The sequence below is a fragment of the Pan paniscus genome, chromosome 23 (assembly GCF_029289425.2).
Source record: "Pan paniscus chromosome 23, NHGRI_mPanPan1-v2.0_pri, whole genome shotgun sequence".
Classification (NCBI taxonomy): Eukaryota; Metazoa; Chordata; class Mammalia; order Primates; family Hominidae; genus Pan; species Pan paniscus.
In genome coordinates this window covers 50,776,639-50,802,534 of record NC_085927.1, presented here as the reverse complement: position 1 = coordinate 50,802,534, position 25,896 = coordinate 50,776,639, and the positions used below count along the sequence as shown (strand labels likewise).

Here is a 25,896-nt window from a genome sequence, read left to right as displayed (position 1 = left end):
GCCCACTGCTGTCACACAGGAGGAGAAAGAAGGGCTGACTGCTGTTTTCGGGAGCCGGCGATCCACACTCTGCCTTGAGCTGTCGGATTCCTCGTGACTAAGTGATGCGCTCAGAGGACAACCCTGCTCTGGCCCCGATGAACAAACATTTCACTTTCAAAAGCTGAGTTTTCAGCCTTGGAAGGGGAGACTCTTCATTTATGTTCACTTTGTTCACATACACAAGAGAGAGCATCCGTTCTAGAATCCAACTGGACTTTATTTGACACAGAATACAATATGGCTACAGAAACAGCAAACTGAAAAAACAAAGCAGAAAAAAACACAGTTCCATCCAATTTGTAATTAGGTAACAGCAGGGAAAGTCATTAAATGAATAACAAAACAATTAAGCTTGATGGAAGAAGTCTTTTCCTAGTGCCCATACCTGAAAGACAAAGTAAATTACTCTGATTAATTCCAAGGTAATTTCCTGTTTGAGACATAAAACCTGCTTAAACACATAAGCAACTTTAGTTAGAACCTAAGTGATCACAGTGTGCTCCAGGATTGGGTGACGACACTGACACTAGCTTGGCTGTCGCTGTGATTCCCCTTTCCCCTCCCCATCTTACAGGACTTCTTGCCTACTGCCCCCTCTTAGGGACAGGCTCTCCCTCTGACTCAACCATGCCCACCTGACAGGTGCCAGTAGCTGCCTGGTGGTATTAGGGAGGTGAGAGGGAAAAGTCATTGGTGGTTGTGAAAGGGAGCTCCGCCTGCTCACTCCCAACAGGGGCTCAGACAGTTTGAACTTTCGGGCTGCCCTGATCATGGCGGCCTATTTTCACCTGAACTCCAGTACTCAGGCATGTTTAGGGTAAAGCTAATAATGAGAATAGCAATTGATCAGCCTTCAATTTCAAAATCTGTCATCAGCTCCAATTACAACTCTGATTACAGTCAGTTCTATACAAAGAGAAGAGAAGCTAGGCGTGGATTCTGGAGGTTTCTGTTTTCCCCAGAAACCAAAATTTGGCTCTAAGAAGATTACAAAAATTAACGGGGGCCGGGTGCAGTGGCTCACTCCTGTAATCCCAGCACTTTGGGGGGCTGAGGTGGGCAGATCACCTGAGGTCAGGAGTTCAAAACCAGCCTGGCCAACACGGTGAAACCCCGTCTCTACTAAAAATACAAAAATTAGCTGGGCGTGGTGGCAGGTGCCTGTAATCCCAGCTACTCAGGAGACTGAGGTAAGAGAACTGCTTCAACCCGGGAGTTGGAGGTTGCAGTGAACCGAGATCACACCACTGCACTCCAGCCTAGGTGACACAGTGAGACTCTGTCTCAAAATATATATATATAAATAAAAATAAATAAAGCCAAGGAATTTCTTCCACATATAAACAGATTTCTTGAACACAAGATCCCTCATTATTATCTTTTGTCCTGGATCTTTTTAGACAGTTAACCTGATCAAAATAATTTGTTATTTGGATAGAAACTAGGGCACTGGAACTCTGGATCACAGCTTCTCATAAGAAATCTACTTGAATATTGTCTTTAAAAAGCTGTTGTGCCAAATTCCACATAGGTTAGGCTCTAGCATGTGAGATGGGCTGTAGAACAACCCTATCAGATTAAAGAAAGCTGAAGAATTTGTTTTCCCAATGCACTGATAACTACCACCTGGGAAAGTCACCAGTTAGAGTGGCAGAGTCAAAGCCCCAGATAAGGAATTCTTCATACCCCCGCAATTCTTAGATTTAGCCCTGGGCACATGTACTGGCAAAACGAGACCATTCTGGTCTAAAATGGAACCTTGAGCCTGCTGTAGGGCAGAGCCAATTACAAAGGCCCCCTGAAAACTCAGAAAAGTCCTCTGCCTTGACATGTATTCCTGTTATGGTTCCCTGTAGAATGCAAGCTCCAAGGGCAGGAAGGACCGTCTCAAATGTTTTTATATTTTACACGGTACTTAGCATATATTTTGCTGAAGGGAGCCCAACAGTACCACTCAGATACTGAGTATTTGGCAGGTTTCTTAAAAACTGAATACGCATTGATAAGACTTCCAAATGTTTTACCAAAATAAATTATTGAATTAAAGGCAAAATCACTGCACCAATAATGGATTTCTAAACATTTCACAAACAAAAGAATCCTATTTTTTGGTTTTTTTAAACCCAAGAATAGCCTAATAAAGACATATTTAAATTAAGAAACTCCTTTCCCATAAAAAATTCAGTAAAGAAAATGACCAATTAATTCAAAATAAAGCAACGTGCAGGAAGATAAACACAGCAGTTCACAGAAAAGCGTAAGAGATATAAAAACATGAACAATTGCCCAATCTTACTGAAAATTCAAAAATGAAAATCGAATACTGATTGTCACCTATCAGAGTGGCTAAGATGGAAAAACTGTATAATGAAGCACTGGCAGGAAATGAAGAAAGGGGAGTTCTGCTTCACTGTTTGGAGGGAGTATAAATTAGTGTGTATTCTTAGGAATGGAAAACCTGACACTATTTATCAAAAACAAAAATCTACATTCTTTTTTTTTTTTTTTTTTGAGACGCAGTTTTGCTCTTTTGCCCTGGCTGATGTGGCGTGATCTCAGCTCACTGAAGCCTCTGGGCTCCCGGGTTCAAGCGATGATTCTCCTGCCTCAGCCTCCCAAGTAGCTGGGATTATAGGCACCACCATGCCTGGCTAATTTTTGTATTTTTAGTAGAGAGGGGGTTTCACCATGTTGGCCAGGCTGGTCTTGAACTCCTGACCTCAGGTGATCCACCCGCCTCAGCCTCCTAAAGTGCTAGGATGACAGGTGTGAGCAACTGCACCTGGGCTTTTTTTTTTTTTTTTTTAAACTGGGTCTATTACCTAGGCTGGAGTGCAGTGGCATGATCTCAGCTTACTGCAACCTCCGCCTCCTGGGCTCAAGCGATCCTCCCACCTCAGCCTCCAGAGCAGCTGGGACTACAAGTGCATGGCACCACATCCAGCTAATTTTCTTTCTTTTTTTTTTTTTTTTTGAGATAGGGTCTCACTCTGTCATTTAGACTGGAGTGCAGTGGCACGATCTCTGCTCACTGCAACCTCTGCCTCCCAGGCTCAAGTGATTCTCCTGCCTCAGCCTCTGGAGTAACTGGGATTCCAGGCATGCACCACTACCGCCCAGCTAATTTTTGTATTTTTTTAAAGTAGAGACGGGGTTTTACCATGTGGGCCAGGCTGGTCTCAAACTCCTGACCTCAAATGATCCACCTGCCTCGACCTGCCAAAGTGCTGGGATTACAGGCATGAGCCATCAGGCATGGCCTAATTTACTATTTTTTGGTAGAGATGGGGTTTCAACATGTTACCAGGCTGGTCTCGAACTGGTGGACTCAAGCAATCTGCCCACCTTGGCCTCCTAAAGTGTTGGGATCACAGGTGTGAGCCACCAAGCCCAGCCATACTCTTTACCCATAAATTCCTCTTTTAGGAATTACTGCTCCAGATACAGCTACACATTTGCACAAAGCTTCATGTATAAGGATGTTTCTCCCTTCACATTGCTTGCATCAGTGAAAAACCGGAAACACAAATGTCCACCAATAGGGACTGACTTTGTTTTTTGAGACGGAGTTTCGCTCTTGTTGGAGTGCGATGGTGTGATCTCAGCCCACCACAACCTCCGCCTCCTGGGTTCAAGTGATTCTCCTGCCTCAGCCTTCCAAGTAGCTGGGATTACAGGTATGTGCCCCCACGCCCAGCTAATTTTGTATTTTTAGTAGAGACGGGGTTTCTCCATGTTGGCCAGGCTGGTCTTGAACACCCAACCTCAGGTGATCCGCCCGCCTCGGCCTCCCAAAGTGCTGGGATTACAGGCGTGAGCCACCGTGCCTGGCCAGGGACTGACTTTTTAAAAAATATAAAAATTGTTAAAAACATGCAAACAAATAAAAAAAGAAAAGAAAAAAGTTAAGGTACATTTACATAAAGAAATACTCTGCAACCATTAGAAATGAGGTAGTTTGTTATTTGTGGAAATGGAAAATCTCCAAAATGTACAAAATGAAAAAAAAAAAAGGTGAATTACTGTATAGGATACTCACTTTTATGTTAACAAAAAAATATATATACACACAAACATGTAAATACCGGGACATATAAGAGATAGTCAGAAAATCTCCTAAGAAGCTGTCCTGTTGCTGATGGCTAGCTCCAGCAAGCCGGAGCAGGGGCCTACAGTGGGAAATTCATATTTTGTGGTATACCCTTTCAACCATTTAAATTTTTAAAAGTTTACCAGGTCATATTTTATTTATATAACAATAAAATCTAATCAGGATAGCCATAAATGCTATATCAGAATTAATCACTGTGAAATAAACCAGTGAAATATGATAAGTGGATACAAGTCTAGCCCAAAGCTACCTGACATTAGGTAGTCCATGGAGCCTCATTAGGATGTAATTCTGGAAATATTTAAGAGTTCATAGATTATCACATTTTCTACTTTCACAGACCCTAGAAGGTTGGGAAACCTGCCGGGCATGGTGGCTCACACCTGTAATCCCAGCACTTTGGGAGACCGAGGCAGGCAGATCATTTGAGATCAGGAGTTCAAGACCAGCCTGGCCAACATGGTGAAACCCAATCTCTACGAAAAATACAAAAATTAGCTGTGCATGGTGGCACACACTTGTAATCCCAGCCACTTGCTAGGCTGAGGTGGGAGGATCGCTTGAATCTGGGAGGTGGAGGTTGCAGTGAGCCAAGATAGCACCACTGCACTCCAGCCTGGGCAACAGAGCGAGATTCCGTCTCAAAAAAAAAAAAAAAAAAAAAAAAAAAAAAAGGTTGGGAAACCCTAGGCTGCAAATGTCTAATGTTGGCTAATCCTTTGTGCATTTTCCATATAGATAAGTCCTAGCTTAAGTAACCAAAAACTAGTTTTAAAAAAAACAAGGCATGTATCATGTCTCCAACCCCCAAGACCACGCTCCTTTCAGCCTGAGGCAAGTCAAAAAGCCCCATCAAAACAACCAAAGATACCTACTTTTGGAATTCCCACTCTCTGTTGTCCAATGGACACACCTGTCGTGTTTTGAGCCAGCGAGAGATGCAGTGGAAGTGAAAAGCATGCTGAAAGAAAACATATATTTTATTAAAAATAACTCTGTGCAGGCTCAGCCATCGAGCGACAACAGGTCCCACAGGGTAGTGGCATGGGTGACATATAGTGGGCAAGAAAAGAAAAGAAGACAACGAGAGGCAAAAGTTCAACAACTGATTATATCTTGGTTAGATGCAAGGATATTTCCAACAAAACATTTGTTAGAAATGTCATTACTACTAAAGGAAATCATTCAGGAAGCACAGGAGTATGTGCCAGCACTGAGCTCTCTTCTATTTAAGAGAACATGGAATGTGGCTCCTTGGTCCCATTCAGCCTGTAAGGGGATACTTCCACTTTCTTTGGGAAAGGAGGCCCCTGATCAATGCAGATTTCAAATATCCCCATTCTGGGTCTCTAGCTTCCCTCCCACCCTCCTGCCCCTGGAGAATGCGACCTGTAGGAGCAGAGCCTTCTCCCCAGCCCTTGGTAGAGAAGTGCATGGTCACTGCCGCCCACCCAGAACTGAGACGGGCACTTCCCCAACCTCCCCACACCCAGCTCAGCTCTGGTCAAAGAAACTTTATTTCTAGATTTATTCACAGACATATTGATATTACAAGAGCTCAGTACTTCACGTGCCTTTAATGGGTGAGGGACTTTGTCTTAGGGAATGAGATAAAAGAAAATTGGGGTAAAAGGAAGTATTCTTATGAGGGACAAACGGCACACAAGCAGCCTAAAGAGCATCAAAAGGCTTATTTCATAATCAAGACAAGAAGTAAAAAGACAAGAGTATCAAGAACACTGGTAACTGACAGGGAGCTAGAAGTCTGCTTAGATTTGGGAAAAGGACAATCTGCATGCAGTTTTTTGGCGTGGGCTCATGACATGCAGATGCTAATCACAATGCTTCTGCAAATGAGCACTTCTCCCCCTGCTCATGTGCGTATTAGGACAGACGCAGCAAGTGCTTCCTTCATTTCGTCTGTGATTGGTGCACTGTGGTGGGGCATGGGGAGAAATACTCACCCTAACAAAACAACAAAAGCTTTACAAGCTTCATTTAATAACAACTGAAATCTGGTCGGTACGTCTCCCAAAGTATGTATGGAACATAAGGGATTATATAATATGGATTATTATCTTGTGAAATGTCTTTTGACAAAGACAAAAATATAATTCAGTAACTAAGAGTGGAATCCACAGCTAGTACACTAGGGATACCCAAGAGGACAAATATTCTCTTAGAGTGACAGCCTTTTGGAAGATCCCTTTTCAGCTGACTCTTGTATAACTCACTGTGAAAAAGAGAAAGAGCAAAATTTCCAAAAGGCAGAAAGCAGAGACATTTTTCTTAACCATCAGGTGTTGGGGTCGGGCTCACCGAAGGGTATTCGACAGCTTCTCCCTCTCCCACCTCACCCACTGAGCACTTTGCAGCAGTACGGTGTCCTGGTAGAGCCCAACTAAGTCAGAGCATACCACGCGCTGGGGAAAAGGGGGCTGTAAAGGAGGTGTCAGGGAGGTGACAGCACCCCTGAACATTTACTAAGATGTATTAATGGATATATTTAGCGGTCAAAGTACAATTTACAGAAGATAAATTTATAGTACTTGACAGTTTACAGAAGATGTTGACATGTATTACCTCATTTGAGGCCTCACATCAACCCTGGCAGGCAAGCATGACAGATATTTTTATCTTCATTTTACAGACAGGAAACTGAAACCCAGACAAGTGACTTGCCTAATTCATGAAGCTGGTTTGTAGAAGACCCAGAACTAGAACCCAGGACTAATCCAGAGGCTTCTGCCACACCATGCTGGCTCTCTTCTACGGCAGGCTCTCTGAGAGAATCTCTCCTTAGCCAAATTTAAGGGGATGTTCACTCTCTTTTCTTTCCACATAAAGGAACATGGTTCTTAGTATATGTCTGTATGCCAGAGAGGGCAAAGAGCCCAATATACTTCCTTTATCCCCATGAACGATTAACGCTCCCCCATGGCCAACATGGTCTACTATGAACCTGGCCAAAGGGTCCCAACAAAGATGGAAGAAGGTGTACCCGAAAGTGTGGGTAGGGGCTGGGCACGGTGGCTCACGCCTGTAATCCCAGCACTTTGGGAGGCCGAGGCTGGCAGATCGCCCCAAGGTCAGGAGTTTAAGACCAGCCTGGCCAACATGGCGAAACCCCATCTCTACTAAAAATACAAAAATTAGCTGGGTGTGGTGGTACACACCTGTAATCCCAGCTACTCGGAAGGCTGAAGCAGGACAATCACTTGAACCCAGGAGGTAAAGGTTGCAGTAAGCCGGGATTGCGTCACTGCACTCCAGCCTGGGCCACATAGTGAGACTCCGTCTTAAAAAAAAAAAAAAAAAAAAACCAGTGTAGGTACGAAAAAGAGTTGCAACCCAACAGGAAAAACTACTGAGAACACCATCTACACAGTAACACCTCTACCTCAAATTTGTATTTATTTAGATTTTTTTTTTTTTGAGACAGAGTCTCACTTTGTCACCCAGGCTGGAGTGCAGTGGTGTGGTCTTGGCTCACTACAAGCTCCGCCTCCCAGGTTCACACCATTCTCCTGCCTCAGCCACCCGAGTAGCTGGGACTACAGGCGCCTGCCACCACACCCGGCTAATTTTTTGTATTTTTAGTAGAGACGGGGTTTCACCGTGTTAGCCAGGATGGTCTCGATCTGTTGACCTCATGATGCACCCGCCTCGGCCTCCCAGAGTGCTGGGATTACAGGCGTGAGCCACCGCGTCCGGCCTATTTAGATTTTTTTTTTAACAAGCACTTGTGCTTACTATGCGCCGGGAGTTGTTTAATCACATTTTAACATAAATCATCTAATCCGGATTACAATTTTATGTGGTCCACTATCAGCCCCATTTTACATGAGGGAACCCAGGATTAGAGATGTTAAATGCCTTGCCTAATGTCACTTAGCAAGTAAGTCACAAAGACAGGGAATGGTGGTCTGACTCTAGAATCTCTTATCCCTGTGTCATGCTGGGAACTGTGGGTATTCTGTCCCCATGACACAGGAGGCCCTGACAAGACAATTTTAGCTCATGTGACTGGGACTTTACAGCTTAAAGAATGAATTTTTAACACATGCTAGAACTAACATATTTGATATTTGTTATCCTTCACAGCTGTCACACTCTTGAAAGGCCATTCAGTCCAATAAAGCTACACAAAACATTTCTGGCATAAGCCATGTTAAAAAATAATCTTATCTCAGTACATAAGCCACACTTAAAACACACATACACAGAGACTTAAACACTCAATTTACTCATCAAACTTAGTTCCATTAGACACCTGGTCTTTAAAAAAGTCTGTTTCAAAGGTACAAAGTTCTACCACGAGAATATTCCAAAGGGTGCATGTAGGTTTTGAAGGCAATTATCATAGATGAAGCCCCAAAATACTGCTAACAAAATTGGGTCCACTTTATAATTAAGACAAATAAGTGCCTTTTTGCAGTAACTGTAATTTTTACCCTGTAACAGGTGAATAGTATTATGATTTAAAATCTTTTTTACTATTTGTATACTTTTGGGAGAAAGGTGGACTAGTCATTTTTTTCCCTAGTTATTTTCAAGACTAGCAAAGCAGGAAAAGTGGAAATATGTTTACAAGCCATGCTGACAGGTAAAGATGCTTCCTTACGTTACAGACTCCCCATGCGACAGTACACTCTTCTGAAGTAGCGGACGCCTGGTTAGCTTGACATTCTATGCCTGTGGGAACAAGAGCAACAGGATCACTGGACCTTGGGAGCAGCAACGTTTCAATCTATAGCAGCCAAAACAATTCTCAAGTGGTTAATTAGCCATAATTGTTTTTTAATGAATGTGGGAAAGGAAGAACAGAGAAGACAGAGATAACAGTATGCTTTCTGACGATTTCCTATCCTTGTTTAAAAAGAGTAACAAATGGGAAATGCACATCTCACTCCCGTTGCCCAGGCTACAGTGCAGTGGCATGAGCATGGCTCACTGCAGCCTTGACTTCCTGGGCTTAGGTGATTCTCCCTCAGCCTCCTGAGTAGCTGGGACTACAGGTGCGCGCCACCACACCAGCTAATTGTTTGTATTTTTTGTAGAGATGGAGTTTCACCATGTTGCCTAGACTGAGTTTTTTTCCTTTTGAGATGGAGTTTCCCTCTTGTTGCCCAGGCTGAAGTGCAATAGCACAATCTTGGCTCACTGCAACCTCCGCCCCCCGAGTTCAAGCGATTCTCGTGTCTCAGACTCCCAAGTAGCTGGAATTAACAGGCGCACACCACCATGCCTGGCTAATTTTGTATTTTTAGTAGAGATGGGGTTTCTCCGTGTTGGCCAGGCTGGTCTCAAACTCCTGACCTCCGGTGATCTGCCCACCTCAGCCTCCCAAAGTGCTGGGATTACAGGCGTGAGCCACCGCACCCGGCCTGCAATGAGTTCTTGACTGAGATCAAGATCTGATGGGTAAAGCACAACTGGGGATAAATATTCACAGAACAAGAATTACTAATGCATAACTTGCTTTCTCTGATCATAGTAACTAAATGGAGTCTCCCTTCTGAAGAATAAAAAGCTTCAGGAGAAACTATTTAATAGGGGATAATTACTTCAAACTACTACAGGTGAAAAATAGTAAAACTATGGCTGGGCGTGGTGGCTCACACCTGTAATCCCAGCACTTTGGGAGGCTGAGGCAGGCGGATCACGAGGTCAAGAGTTCAAGACTAGCCCACCCAACATGGTAAAACCTGTCTCTACTAAAAATACAAAAAACTAGCCGGGAGTAGGCCGGGCGCGATGGCTCACTCCTGTAATCTCAGCACTTTGGGAGGCCGAGGCAGGCACATCATGAGGTCAGGACTTTGAGACCATCCTGGCCAACATGGTGAAACCCTGTCTCTACTAAAAAAAAAAAAAAAAAAAAAAATTAGCTGGGCGTGGTGGCGGGTGCCTGTAGTCCCAGCTACTCAGGAGGCTGAGGCAGGAGAATTGCTTGAACCCAGGAGGCGGAGCTTGCAGTGAGCCAAGACTGCATCACTGCACTGGAGCCTGGGCGACAGTGCAAGACTCCGTCTCAAAAAATAAATAAATAAAAATAAAAATAAATAAATAAATAAAAATTAGCCAGGTGTGTGTGGTGGTGGGCGCCTGTAGTCCCAGCTACTCAGGAGGCTGAGGCAGAAGAATTGCTTGAATCCGGGAGGCAGAGGTTGCAGTGAGCCAAGACTGCGCCACTGCACTCCAGCCTGGGTGACACAGTGAGACTCTGTCTCAAAAAAAAAAAAAAAAAAAAAAAAAGTAAAACTATTAAAAAAAAAACAAAACTAGATGTTAATGGGCATGTGTAGTTTTAGGGGAAGAGATACCATGATAATACTTTTTTCTTTTCACTCTTCGAAAATGTGGAAAGTGGGCCGGGCATGTTGGCTCACACCTGTAATGCCAGCACTATGAGAGGCTGAAGTCAGGAATTCGAGACCAGCCTGACCAACACGGCAAAACCCAATCTCTACTAAAAATACAAAAGTTAGTGGTGCATGGTGGTACATGTCTGCAATCCCAGTTACTTGGGAGGCTGAGGTAGGAGAATTGCTTGAACCCAAGGGGCAGAGGTTGCAGTGAGCCGAAGTTGCACACCACTGTACTCCAGCCTGGGCAAAAGAGCAAGACTCTGTCTCAAAAAACAAACAAACAAACAAACAAACCAAAAAAGGCTGGGAGTAGTGGCTCACGCCTGCAATCCCAATGCTTTGGAAGGACGAGGGTGGCGGATCACTTGATGTCAGGGTTCGAGACCAGCCTGGCAAACATGGCAAAACCCCCTCTCTACTAAGAAGGCAAAAATTAGCCAGGCATGGTGGTGGATATCTGTAATCCCAGCTACTCAGGAGGCTGAGGCAGGAGAATCACTTGAACCCAGGAGGCAGAGGCTGCAGTGAGCCGAGATCACACCACTGCATTCCAGCCTGGGTGACAGAGTAAGACTGACTGACACTGACACACACACACACACACACACACACACACACACACACAGAGAGAGAAAGCAAAGCACTTACTTTTGCTAGCCAGTTTCACACTACAGAGTAACTTGGTTTGCCAACTGATAAAAATAAAGAATTGGGGCCCGGCCCGGTGGCTCACGCCTATAATCCCAGCGTTTTGGGAGGCTGAGGCGGGTGGATCACGAGGTCAGGAGATCGAGACCATCCTGGCTAACATGGTCTCTACTAAAAATATTAAAAAATTAGCCAGGCGTGGTGGCGGGCACCTGTAGTCCCAGCTACTCAGGAGGCTGAGGCAGGAGAATGGTGTGAACCTGGGAGGCGGAGCTTGCAGTGAGCCGAGATCGCACCACTGCACTCCAGCCTGGGTAACACAGCGAGACTCTGTCTCAAAAAATAAAAATAAAAATAATAAAATAAAATAAAAATAAAGAATTGGGTCAGGCACAGTCGCTCACACCTGTAATCCCAGCATTTTGGGAGGCCAAGGCAGCAGGATCACTTTAGCCCACGAATTCAAGACCAGGCTGGGCAACACAGCAACATCTCATCTCTAGAAATAAAAAAATTAGCCAGTTGTGGTAGCACATGCCTGTGGTCCCAGCTACTAAGGAGGCTGAGGCAGGAGAATGGCTTGAGCACAGGCGGTTGAGGCTGCAGTGCACCATGATCGTACCACTGCACTCCAGCCTAGGTGACAGAGCAAAACCTTGTATCAAAAAAAAAAAAAAAAACAAAGGCCAGGCATGGTGGCTCGGCCGGGAGTGGTGGCTCATGTCTGTAATCCCAGCACTTTGGGAAGTCGAGGCAGGCAGATCATCTGAGGTCAGGAGTTCGAGACCAGCCTGGCCAACATGGCGAAACTCTGTCTCTTCTAAAAATACAAACAATTAGCCGGGTGTGGTGGGTGGCGCATGCCTATAATCCCAGCTACTAGAGAGGCTGAGGCAGGAGAATCGCTGGAACCTGGGAGGCAGAGGTTGCAGTGAGCTGGGATCGCGCCACTGCACTCTACCCTGGGTGAAAGAGCGAGACTCCATCTTAAAAACTAACAAAAAAGGGATCTAGGGTCTATGCAGTGTATTTAAGAACTTATTGAAACTGGAATACACTACTATAATTAAAAGAATGGCAGAGAAAAATAAATATGATGTCCTTTAAGCTGGATCCTCTAACTTAGAGGAAGACTACGTATTATAAAATTAGCTAAATAAGAGCCACAATTATTAAAGTGAAAATCAAAACTGTTTCAAGGTACATTATCGTGTTTAAATTTGATCTGGGTCTTTCTTTTGACTGTGGCCATGGCACTACTAACCTAAAGAACCCTTCAGGCTCCCTTCACGGTAGAGTCCTTTCCTTCGTCCCTGCCATACCTGGAACATGCTCCTCCTCCTATCACTCTCAAGTCCTCCCCACCCTTCAAGACCCAGCTTAAATCCCTACTTCTTGACTGAAGCTTTTCCTGACTCTTCCACCCTGAGTCATTTTCCTCTCCTTCAGGCACTCTTAACACATCAATTATGAGTATCTCTTTACATACCTGACCTCCCTCCTTCCCCAACTCAAAGCTCCCACAGAGCAGGGACCTGGTCTTTCTATGCCAGGTGCAAATTAGGCTCTTGGTACTTGGACAAGCAAACAAAAACTATTTCTATAAATAGAAGAAATACGGGACAAATACAGATTCATTCTTTTTTTTTTTTAGACAGTCTCGCTCTGTTGCCCAGGCTGAAGGGCAGTGGCACAATCTCCACACTGCAACCTCCACCTCCCGGGTTCCAGCTATTCTCCTACCTCAGCCTCCCAAGTAGCAGGGATTACAGGTGTGCACCACCATACCAAGCTAATTTTTTTGTATTTTTAGTAGACATGGGGTTTCACCATGTTGGCCAGGCTGGTCTTTAACTCCTGACCTCAAGTGATCTGCCTGCCTCGGCCTCCCATGGTGCTGAGATTACAGGCGTGAGCCACTGCATCCGACCAAGATTCATTCCTTTTTTTCTTTTAGACAGAGTCTAGCTTTGTTCCCCCCAGGCCGGAGGGCACTGGTGCAATCTTGGCTCACTGCAACCTCTGTCTCCCAGGTTCAAGTGATTCTCCCGCCTCAGCCTCCCAAGTAGCTGGGACTACAGGCATGCACCACCATGCCTGGCTAATTTTTTGTATTTTTAGTAGAGATGGGGTTTCCCCACGTTGCCCAGCCTGGTCTTGCACTCCTGGCCTCACGCGATCCACGCGTCCTGGTCTCCCAAAGTACTGGGATTATAGGCGTGAGCCACCGCGCCCGGCCAGATTCATTCTTTACTACAAAATTCCTAACAAAGAACAAAAATGTATAGGAGGGATATTACTGCAATCTAGAGTACCAAATAAGAAGGGATATAGCAGGGAAAATGATTAAATATTAGTGTAAAATGTGCTCAATACAAAAGTTTTCCAGCTTTTGTTGCAGAGAGTAAGTACAGGGGTTGAGTCCAGTTAGTTTAAACGGGCAGGAACTGTTCACTGTCAACCCAGAACAGGTTGACAGTGGCACATAACGGGTTCATGTCACACCCCTGCCAAGGCAGAAGCCTATCATGTGATTTATAAAGCTTGGGGACCTTTAAGCTTTGATAAAAACGCTGTAATCCCAGCACTTTGGGAAGCCGAGCCGGGTGGATCACTCGAGGTCAGGAGTTAAAGAGACCAGACTGGCCAACATGGTGAAACCCCGTTTCTACTAAAAATACAAAAATTAGCTGGGCATGCTGGTGCATACCTGCAGTCTCAGCTGCTCAGGAGGCTGAGGCAGGAGAATAGCTTGAACCTGGGAGGCAGAGGTTGCAGTGCACCGAGATCATGCCACTGCACTCCAGCCGAGGCAACAGAGCAAGACTCTGTCTCAAACAAACCAAACCAAACCAAACCAAACCAAACCAAAATACTGATGGATCTGTAGTTTTAGGTAGATACTAACATCTTCTGGGCCAAGGCTGGGTCTAAGATGATGAAGATTCCCCATCATCAGGAATAAGATTACCAGAGGTAATAGAGAAAATAAAACCTAGCATATTTGATTTTTCAGCAACTCCTTAATACAACCAAGGAAGGAGACAGTGTAAAATAAAATAAATACAAAGGTACAGGAGGGCATGCAGAATCAATATGGACTTAAAAAAGGAAGTCTTCAGAATCCAACTGGGGCACAGCCATAATCATTCTTATTTACTTAGAGCTATGTATATAATTACTCATTTAAGGTCAGACAAGATTTATTAAAATACAACCGTTGCTAAATCTAGATTCTTACTTTCATCTTTAACAAAAATTGTCTTTATAAAAATGATAAATCCATTTTTTTCTTTACTTGCTAAGTTCTTTTCCCATATAAATCCTTTTTTTTTTTTTAAGTTATGGCACTCAGACTTCTCCTCAGTGTCTATAATAAAAGTGTGTGGCCAGGGGCAGTGGCTCACACCTGTAAGCTCAGTGTTTTGGAAGGGCAAGGCAGGAGGATTGCTTGAGTCCAGGAGTTCAAGACAAGCCTGGACAACACAGCAAGACCCAATCTCTAAAAAAAATTAAAAAATTAGCAGCTAGATGCGGTGGCTCACACCTGTAATCCCAGCACTCTGGGGGCCGAGATGGGTGATCACGAGGTCAGGAGCTCGAGACCAGCCTGGCCAACATAGTGAAACCCCGTTTCTACTAAAAATACAAGAAATTAGCCAGGTGTGGTGGCGGGTACCTGTAATCCCAGCTACTCGGGAAGCTGAGGCAGGAGAATTGTTTGAACCCAGAAGGTGGAGACTGCAGTAAGCCGAGATCGTGCCACTGCACTCCAGCTGGGTGACAGTGTGAGACTCTGCCTCCAAAAAAAAAAAATTAGCTAGGTGTGGTAGTGCACGTCTGTGGTCCCAGCTACTTAGAGGCTGAGGTAGGAGGACTGCTTGATCCCAGGTCAAGGCTGCAGGGAGCTATGACTGCCACTGCGCTCCAGCCTGGGCACTTGAGTGAGACCCTATCTCTAACAAAAAAAATACATAAAAATAAAAAATAAACAGTGTTTCTCTTTTTGAGATAGGGTCTCACTCTCTCACCTAGGCTGGAGTGCAGTGGCAAAATCTTGACTCACTGTCACCTCTGCCTCCCGGGCTCAAGGGATATTCCCACCTCAGCCTCCCAAGTAGCTGGGACCACAGGCGTAAGCCACCATGCCTGGCTAATTTTTTGTAGAGACAGGGTTTCGCCATGTTGCCCAGGCTGGTCTTGAACTCCTAGGCTCAAGTGATCTGCCTGCCTCAGCCACCCAAAGTCTTGGGTTTACAGGTGTGACCCACCTCACCTGGCCAGGAGTGTCTTTTTTTTTTTGAGACAGAGTTTTGCTCTTTTTGTCCAGGATGGAGTGCAATGGCAGGATCTCGGCTCACTGCAACCTCTGCCTCCCAGGTTCAAGTGATTCTCCTGCCTCAGCCTCCCATGTAGCTGGGATTACAGGTGCGTGCTACCACGCCCGGCTAATTTTGTATTTTTAGTAGAGATGGGGTTTCACTGTGTTGGCCAGGATGGTCTCGATCTCCTGACCTCATGATCCCCCCGCCTCAGCCTCCCAAAGTGCTGGGATTACAGGCATGAGCCACCGCGCCCGGCCTAAGAGTATGTTTCTTTTTGTTGTTGTTGTTGAGATGGAGTCTCACTCTGTCACCCAGGCTGGAGTGCAATGGCGCGATCTCAGCTCACTGCAACCTCCGCCTCCTGGGTTCACGCCATTCTCCTGCCTCAGCCTCCCAAGTAGCTGGGACTACAGGCGCCCGCCATCGCACCCGGCTAATTTTTTGTATTTTTAGTGGAGACGGGGTTTCACCTTGTTAGCCAGGATGGTCTCGATCTCCGGACCTTGTGATCTGCCCGCCTTGGCCTCCCAAAGTGCTGGGATTACAGGTGTGAGCCACCACGCCTGGCCTAAGAGTGTGTTTCTTAAAGGTAAAGACTTGAGGTCGGACGTGGTGGCTCACACCTATAATCCCGGCACTTTGGGAGGCCAAGGGGGGTGGTTTTTTGAGGCCAGGAGTTTGAATGGGTCATGTCTGTAATCCCAGCGGTTTGAGAGGCCAAGGCGAATGGATCACCTGAGGTCAGGAGTTTGAGACCAGCCTGGCCAACATGGTGAAACTCTGTCTCTCATAAAAATACAAAAAATTAGCCGGGTGAGGTGGCCCACACCTGTAGTCCCAGCTACTTGGGAGGCTGATGCAGGAGAATCACTTGAACTCCAGCCTGAGCGACAGAGACTCTGTCTTTTAAAAAAAAAAAAAAAAAAAGGTAAAGACCTGCCCGATCTCAGTCATTGTTTTATCCTGGTGCCTACCAGGATGCTCAGGATATGTATCAGGAAAAGATAGGACTTAGAAAATACTTTCATAAGTTTTTGTTATAGGATTTCAATATCCTACTTCATCTGACATTCAAAATATATTATGAAACAAAACAGGTATCCCACTGAAAGCCTAATATGATGTCTCAAGCATTTCACTCTAAGAGAAGACAATATAGATCGCCTTTGTCTTCTGTGGTCCTTTTAAGAAGTACATTCTCTCATATCCAGAGACACATATACACTGACTTAAATATAGAGAAAAAAAAATCAGGGTTATATAAAATCATTAAAAATCATTATTTTCAAAACAGAGCCCCAAGAAAGTAAAATTTTCTCTGGGTATAACTCCTTGTGAAAATCCAAGGCCGAGAAACTGGCAAGCATGTAATCAAAGACCCCACCCAAACACATTTGAAACCCTGCATATGTTTTTCTGTGATGGGTTCACGTCATCTATATTAAACATTATGGTAGGTGCTGATCTTCCTTGGCTGTAGTGTGAAGAGATAAACAGTGTCAAAGCTCAAAGAAGCCAAGGGCAATACATGACCAGTATAAGCCATGACTGCTTTCCAACAGAAAATATTTGATTCGTGCTTTTCAAGTTGGAAACATCTGAGCAAGTTTAAGATAAGATCTAAAGCTCAACTATGGGTTAGTCTTACATTGCACAATAAAGTAGTTATTAACCACATGTGACTACTGAGCACTTGAAATGTGGCTAGTCTGAATCCAGAAGTGCTATAAGTGTAAAATACACAGAATTTCAAAGATAGTACAAAGACAGAACGTAAAATATCTCATTTTTTTTTTACATCAATTACATGTTGAAGTAAAACTATTTTGGCTATAAAAGGTTAAATAAAATACATTAATTTCACCTTTTTATTTTCTTTTTACTTTATGAATGTGGATACTAGAAAATTTCAGGCCAGCCACAGTGGCTCACGCCTATAATCGCAACATTTTGGAAGGCCAAAGTGGGAGGATCACTTGAAGCCAGTTCGAGACCAGCCTGGGCAACAAAGCGAGATCCCGTCTCTGAAAAAAACAAAAAAAAAAAAAAAAAAAGGAAAAAGAAAATTTAAAATTATATATGTTTGTATTGGCTTACATTCAGATTGGACAGTGCTGGGTTAGATAAAACCAAGGAAGAGAAGAGGTGAAGAATATTCTAGGCAAAAAAGACTAGGCTATTTAAGGGCTCTAAAATAGAGCACGGACACTTAAGAATGGAAAAGCAGACCGGGCGTGGTGGCTTATGCTTGTTATCCCAACACTTTGGGAGGCAGAGGCACACGGATCACCCGAGGTCAGGAGTTCGAGGCCAGCCTGGCCAACACGGTGAAACCATGTCTCTACTAAAAATACAAAAATTAGCTGGGTGTGGTGGCAGGCGCCTGTAATCCCAGCTATTGAGGAGGCTGAGGCAGGAGAATCACTTGAACTCGGGAGGCGGAGGTTGCAGTGAGCTGAGATCACGCCACTGCACTCCAACCTGGGCGACTCCATCTCAGAATAAGGAAAAAAAATGGAAAACCGGCCAGAGCCATGGCTGCTTTGGCCACCGTGGTCAGTTAAAAAAAAAAAAAAAGCATCCAGGTAAACTAACAGAGTGAGCAGGAGTGACTCAAGACAAAGTTGTAAAGGCAGGTGAGTGATCTGAAAAATAAGTTCCTATAATTCCATTTCTAGAAACTTGAAGTTTCTTTCCTCCATTTCTGGCCTCAGTAACAAATCATTTTAGTTCCCGGATGAAAAAGTAACCTCAACTGTTCCTGGTGTGATCAACATTCTTGTCCCTTCTACTGTAAGGACAGGAAATCAGTCCATCAAAGACTATAATCAGATCACTATGTGCTGACCACTACATGTAATAAAATATGTGGAGATTTAAATGAAATTTCTTTAGTGCAATTAATTATTTATTTAGATGTTGGCAATGATTTCCTTTTTATTATGTTTGGGCCTAACATACAAAATCCTCACTCCTTACGCTTCTTTCCTTTGTAAACAATGACCAGCAAAAATTAGATCAGATAGACTTTTTTTTTTTTTTGAGACTTTGAGTCTTGCTGTGTCGCCCAGGTTGTAGTGCAGTGGTGTGATCTCGGCTCACTGCCACCTCCGCCTCCCAGGTTCAAGCAATTCTCCTGCCTCAGCCTGCCAAGTAGCTGGGATTACAGACATGCACCAGTACGCCCAGCTAATTTTTGTATTTTTAGTAAAGACAGGGTTTCACCATGTTGGCCAGGTTGGTCAACTCCTAGCCTCAAATGATCCGCCCGCCTTGGCCTCCCAAAGTCCTGGGATTACAAGCATGACCCACTGCGCTTGGCCTCAGAATATTTTAGCTCAAAGTTTATTTTCCTCCTTTCACTATTTCTACCTTTGAGTCTAGGTACAAGATGGAAGATATGCAGGAAAAATCAACAGTGCCTGTTGTCCACAATTAATTCTAAATGTGTCCCTGCCATCTTTAGATTGAGTAGATTTATTCTGAGAGCTGGGTATGCCTCCAGGACATCATAAAAAAACTACTCTATTTCAAACACACCAACAGACTAGATACAGAAGACCGAGTGCTCAGAGTAGGCTTGTTATCTCCTCGTGTGAAGAAGAAAATCAGTCACATCAAGATAGTCACAATCTCTGCAACCTTCTCAACTTCCTCCCATCCTCCTCCAATTACTTACAAAGATCCATAATGTGGTTCCTGCAGATGGCACAGTTATCAACCACAATATCCCAGGCCCAGAGGGCTACTGCATTCCACTGCAAAGACAAAAAGAGGTAACAGTGCATTCTGCTTGTAACACACACACACACTCTTTAGGACCTCAGGCTGCAGCTGCAGTTATCATCTCTTTGGCCACAGGGAACCACCAAACAAAAGTTTTTGGATATTACGTTAATCTTATTATATCAAAGACAACAGTAGACTACACGTATGTTCTATTCTCCAAAAGGCTGAGTATATGAACACAGAAATTAATGTCATCTTTTAATTTGTTTCCTATAGTTTAAAATAATTTAGTCTGGCCGGGTGCAGTGGCTCACGCCTATAGTCCTAGCATTTTGGGAGGCCGAGGCGGGCGGATCACTGAGGTCAGGAGTTCAAGACCAGCCTGGCCAACATGGCAAAACCCTATCTTTACTAAAAATACAAAAATTAGCCAGGCCTGGTGGCGGGTGTCTATAATACCAGCTATTTGGGAAGCTGAGGCAGGAGAATCGCCTGAATCTGGGGGACGGAGGTTGCAGTGAGCCGAGATCGTGCCACTGCACTCCAGCCTGGGCGACAGAGTGAGACTCCATCTCAAAAAAAAAAAAAAAAAGGGGGCACAAACTTGAATTTTTGTGCAGGTTTTGGTGGCAGTTGCAGAAGAGCTCAAAATCTGAATAAGTATCTGCTCTACGCAGCTCTGGAAGCATGAGCAATGAAGTGAAAGCTAGAGAACAGAATGAACTAAGATAATGACTGGATCATAAAATGGGTAATCATGGGATAAGCTGGATAATTAAATACCCGTGTCAGTACACAAAACAAGGTCATCACTTAAATCTTAGATTACTTCATAACAAATTCTACAATTCACTAGAATTTTGTTTGATTCTTACCATAAAATAAACTGATGTTCTCAACTTTTATATGTTTAGACTCTTCTATTAAGATAATAATTCCAGTAAGAGTTTAACAGAATTTCATTCATTCAACTCTGGCTTCCTCAATTACAAATACTCCCAAACCTTCATCGCTTTCAAACCCCATTCTCAGTGCCTAGTAACTTCTTTACCACTTTTCACATCACAGCTTCAAGGTGGAGGAAAAGCCCCTCCTTCTATTATTTTTCAATATGGCTGCTGGCTGTAACTGAGCAGCAGTGGCCACAACGAGACACCAAAAAGCAGTAGGACGGGGGATATTGTCAGTGTTTAGCCAGATGTTCTAGGAATATCTTCCCTATTTTAGAATCTCCATTTTGAACAGCTTTCATGTTAGGTGGGAATCGATACTGTTCTCCCAAACTGTGGCAAACCACTAAAAGGCATTTCATGCAAAAAGACACGTTCCATTTTTGCCTTCCCACCCTTACCAAGTCGTTCGCGACTAGTACTCAACCCTCCCTAACTGCCACAGGATTTGGGCTCGGATTTTCTTAACAAGTTCCACCATGCTTTTTATTATTATTTTGGAAGGGGGAGATTCTGGACGTGACAGAGAACCCAAGAGTGGGGTGGTTGTGTGAAAAGCCAACAGACGTCTCAGAAGAGCCAAGCATTACACTCCAGACTCTAACCAGGCGGTGTGAGGCCTCGGTTCAGCGAGGATCCCTCCAAGTGAGAGGACCCCTCCAAGTGAGAGGACCCCAAGCTTCAAAAAGGGGCGGAGCAAGATCACCAAGGGGGCTCCTCAGAGGCCTCTAATGCGGTAGGACCTCAGGTTCCAGGCTTTCGCCGCACTGCCCCATCCTCCACCGCCGCATTCGCTTCGACTCCCCATTCCACCCACCCCACCCCACCCTACCCTGTCCTTCCCCCACCTCTCAACCACTCCAGTGACAGCTCAAGCGCTTGGCTCCCGCCGCCAAGTCGCAACCCCGCGTATCTCAATAAGCAGCTCTGTGATTGGCCCCTTAGCCTCACAGCGAAACCAACACTTCCCCCAACAGTGGGCCGCCGTCACGCCGATCAACTCTAAGACCCGCCCCCCGGCTTCCTTTCGTGGTACCCGGTCCCAGGAACGCCCTGAAATGAAACCCTTTACTCCGCGCCTCGACCATCCTCGGGCCTGCCAGCCAGATCCGCGCCTCTCTAGCTTCCCTGAGGAAGGCGCTGGCGAGACCCAACCTTTTTCACTTCAAAGCGCTTCTTGCCCGCGCCGCTGTTGGTGCCGCTCGGGGTATCCACATCCATCGCTGCCGCCATTTTGGAAACACACGGTCTGTCGTCCGACCACCGCGCCTGCGCAGCAGCGCACACTTCGCTCCCCCCACCTCCCCGGCACCTCCTCCCGCACCCCACCCCTTACTGGCGCGCGAGGCGGAGGTGGGGGCGGAGCACGTGACCACGCCTCTTAAAGGGGCTGTCGCAGGTCGCCCCACCCGCGAAGTGTAGGCCGGGGAGGGGGCGGTGGCCGGAGTGGGTGGGGCGGGGCCGGGCGGGGCCGAGGCTACGTGAGCTAGCCGGGTGGAAACGTTCGAAAGGGCTCGACGTCGCCGCCTCCTCTGGGAAGCCCCCGGCCGCACTCCGTCAGCTGGGGCGGCGGCTGCTTCCTCCGCCTGAGCCAGACCTGCGCCGCAGTCCTGTCCTGCCTGCCGGGCTCGCCGAGTCGCCGCGCGGCTCCCGGTGCTGGCGGGGGTGGGCGCCCGCGGCCTGCCCCGAAACCCAAGAGTCCTCGCTGGTCTTTCGCAGACTCTGACCCGCTTCCGAGCCAGGCCCAAGGTGCAGTCCCCGTGGGAGGGCTGGGGCCCAGGCACCGTCTGGTCTCCGATTTCTGTTCGGGAACTGCTCAGGGATTCGATGGGGAGAGGAGACCCCCGAAGTTCCTCCCTAAGGCCACACTGAGCAGGCCCCCAGCCCTGCCTTTACTCGCCCGCCAAGCCTGGGGGGTGGCCTCTGCGCCCACATAGTCGCAGTCCTAGGACCGCCTTTGGTCGTGGTGCACGGTTTCACCGTAACGTGTGTCAGTCCCCACTCCGCATTCCTCAGTTGTCATCTTTGTAGGGTGATTTCTCCCCGATCTGTGTCCTTTTTCCGCTGCTTGTGCTGTAGTGAAACCGACCCATCTGCAGTCGCTGTATTTCTTGAATTTTTGTGAGGCATTCTTTTTTAACTCTTGTTGCCCAGGCTGGAGTGTAATGGCGCGATTTCGGCCCACTGCAACCTCCGCCTCCAGGATTCAAGCGATTCTCCTGCCTCAGCCTCCCGAGTAGCTGAGATTACAGGCGCCCGCCACCACGCCCGGCTAATTTTTTGTATTTTTAGTAGAAACGGGGTTTCACCACGTTACCCAGGCTGGTCCCGAACTCCTGACCTCAGGTGATCCGCCTGCCTCGGCCTCCCAAAGTGCTAGAGCCGCTTTTTTTTTTTTTTTCTTTTTTAATTTTTTTAAAAAATAGAGACAAGGTCTCGCTATGTTGCCTAGGCTGGTCTTGAACTCCTGGGCCCAAGTGATCCTCCCACTTCGGCCTCCCAAAGTGCTGGGATCACAGGAGTGAGCCATCCCACCCGACCCAAGCACCTGTACTTTGTCACTCTCCCATTTCTGGCTAGACCAGGACTCCCTTTGACATCTCTAACCTTGCAGAGGTGTGACTCTGCCAGAGCACTCTTAGATCTCGTACAGGTGCATTTGAAGCCTTGTATTTTCTCTTAAAAGATAACTGGCGGGTAATGGAGCGTGCTTACTCTATTGCTAAAGAGAAAGAATAGGCTGGGCGCGGTGGCTCACGCCTGGGAGCCACTTTGGGAGGCCGAGGCAGGTGGATTACCTGAGGTCAGGAGTTTGAGACCAGCCTGGCCAACATGACGAAACCCCGTCCCTACTAAAAATACAAAAATTAGCTGCGTGTGGTGGCACGCGCCTGTAGTCCCAGCTACTCAGGAGGCTGAGGCAGGAGAATCTCTTGAACCCGGGAGGTGGAGGTGGCAGTGAGCCGAGATCGAGCCACTGCACTCCAGCCTGGGTGACAGAGCGAGACTCCGTTCCCCCCCCCCCCAAAAAAATAATAAAAGAGAAAGAATTGCGATTTGTTTGTTAGTTATAAACAGCAACAACAGATCCGGGAAAAGACCACCACAGCTTTATCCAGACTTGGAAAGAAAAATTGTGTGAGACCTTAAAGGGCTACAAGAACCCTACAAAGTTTTTCTTAGCCCAAGTTTTAATGACTTTGTTAAAATTTCTGTTGTTAATTTGTTGTGTGCCTACAGGCCCTGACAGGAATACTAGAAACCCATTGTAAATTAAGGTCTTGAAGACATATTTATCAATCATTCAATAAAAGTATTGATATTTACCAGGTTCTGTTTTAAACAGAAGAGACATAATAACAGAGTCAAATAAACCCCTAGTTAGGGAATAATACGCAAGTCAACAAATAAATACATCAAGAAGTCTCAGGGCCAGTAGAGGTGGCCTAGCCTGTAATCCCAGCACTTTGGGAGGCCGAGGTGGGAGAATCACCTGAGGTCAGGAGTTAGAGACCAGCCTGGCCAACATGGTGAAACCCCGTCTCTACTAAAAATACAAAAAAATTAGCCGGGCGTGGTGGCGGGTACCTGTAGTCCCAGCTACTCAGGAGGCTGAGGCAGGAGAATGGATTGAACCCGGGAGGTGGAGGTAGCAGTGAGCCAAGATCGTGCCTCCAGCCTGGGCAACAAAGTGAGAGTTTATCTCAAAAAAAAAAAAAAAAGTTTCACGTATCCGCCAGGCGGGGTGGCTTAGGTCTGTAATCCCAGCACTTTGGGAGGCCAAGGCAGCCGGATCACTTGAGTCCAGGAATTCCAGACCAGCCTGGCCAACATGGTGAAACGTCTCTACAAAAAATACAAAAGTAAGCTAGGCGTGGTGGCACATGCCTTTAGTCCCAGCTACTCTGGAGGCTGAGGGGGGAGGATTACCTGAGCCCATACATGGAGGTTGCAGTGAGCTGAGATGGCGCCACTGCATACCAGCCTGGGTGACAGAGCGAGACCCTATCTCATAATAAATTAGTAAAAAATGCTGCACTGAAAAAAGTCTCTGGCCGGGCATGGTGGCTCATGCCTGTAATCCCAGCACTTTGGGAGGCCGAGGTGGATGGATTACCTGAGGTCAGGAGTTCAAGACCAGCCCAGCCAACATGGTAAAACCCCATCTCTACTCAAAATACAAAATTTAGCCGGGTGTGGTGGCTTGCACCTGTAATCCCAGCTACTTGGGAGGCTGAGGCAGGAGAATTGCTTGAACCCGGGACGTGACAGTTGCAGTGAGCCAAGATTGTGCCATTGCACTCCAGCCTGAGTGACAGAGTGAAACTCTGTCTCAAAAAAAAAAAAAAAAAAAAAAAGTCTCAGGTATCAATAAGTGTTGTGAAGAAAACAAGGTAATGAGATTGAGGGGAGAAGGAGGCAACGGTAAATTGGGTGATTAAATAAGACTTCTGTGAAGAGTGACATTTAAGCTGAAGTCCTTTAAATGGTCCTACATGATCTACTTCCCCATCCAATTTACATGTACCTTCTAACATATTTTTTCTAAGTTGGGCATGTGGTCCCAGCTACTCAGGAAGCTAAGGAGGTGGGAGAATCCCTTGAACCTGGGAATTCGAGGCTGCAGTGAGCTGAAATTGCACCACTGCACTCCAGCCTGAGTGACAGAGCAAGACCCTATCTCCTAACAAACAAACATATTTTGACATTTACTTGTGTATTAGGATTATTGTTTTTTGTGTGTCCTCAGCAAGAAAAGGGAATTTTGATTTGTTTATTGGTAACAAAAACTGGTACATTGTATGTGCTCATTATGTGTTGAGTAAATAAATTTGGAGCTTACTGAGCAAGCAGAAAGTAGTAAGAGATGTCAGAGAGGCAGGCAGGGGCCAGAGCATGCAGGGATTTTATTACAGATCTTATGGGAAGGCATTGAAGGTTTTTTTTTTTTTTTTCTTTTGGATGGTCTTGCTCTCTTGCCCAGGCTGGAGTGCAGTGGTGTAATCTCAGCTCACTGCAGCCTCCAACTCCTGGATTCAAGCGATTCTCCTTCTGCAGCCTCTCCTATAGCTGGGATTATAGGCACCCGCCACCAACGCCTGGGTAAGTTTTTGTATTTTTAGTTCAGGTATCCTCCAGGAAGGGTGGCTTGCGCCTGTAATCCCAGCACTTTGGAAGGCCAAAGTGGGCAGATCACTTGAGGTCAGGAGTTCAAGACCAGCCTGGCCAACATGGTGAAACCTCATCTCTACCAAAAATATAAAAAATTAGCCAGGTGTTGTGGCTCGCGCCTGTAATCCCAGCTACTTGGGAGGCTGAGGCAGGAGAATCGCTTGAACCCAGGAGGCAGAGGTTGCAGTGAGCTGAGATCGTGCCACTGCACTCCAATCTGGGCAACAGAGAAAGACTCTGTCTCAAAAGAAAAAAAGAACAAAAGTCTTAGAACTGAAAAATGCAAATAACTGAATTTAAAAACTCTCAGTGGATGGGATCAATAACAGAATGGAAGTGACATTTTTCCCAACAGAAGCTGGGAGGAAAAAAAGACATGGAAGTGACAGAAGAAAAAAAAATAACTGAACTGGAGGATAGAACAGTAGAAATAAGGCTGGGCGTGGTGGCTCACACCTCTAATCCCAGCACTTTGGGAAGCTGAGGCAGGTGGATTGTCTGAGCTCGGGAGTTCGAGACCAGCCTGGGCAACATGGTGAAACCCTGTC

At 45.9% G+C, this 25,896-nt stretch overlaps 1 protein-coding gene across 1 annotated transcript; it reads right to left on the bottom strand.

Annotated features, from left to right (window-relative positions):
• Positions 1-238: 238 nt before the first annotated feature.
• Positions 239-21,508, bottom strand: RBX1 (ring-box 1). Its single transcript, XM_003814619.5, has 5 exons — positions 21,332-21,508; positions 19,177-19,255; positions 8,778-8,848; positions 5,029-5,114; positions 239-427 (listed from the first exon to the last, which is right to left on the bottom strand). The coding sequence occupies exons 1-5, from the start codon at positions 21,407-21,409 to the stop codon at positions 415-417; spliced, it is 327 nt and encodes a 108-aa protein (XP_003814667.1). The 5' UTR covers positions 21,410-21,508; the 3' UTR covers positions 239-414.
• Between the last annotated feature and the right edge of the window lie 4,388 nt (positions 21,509-25,896).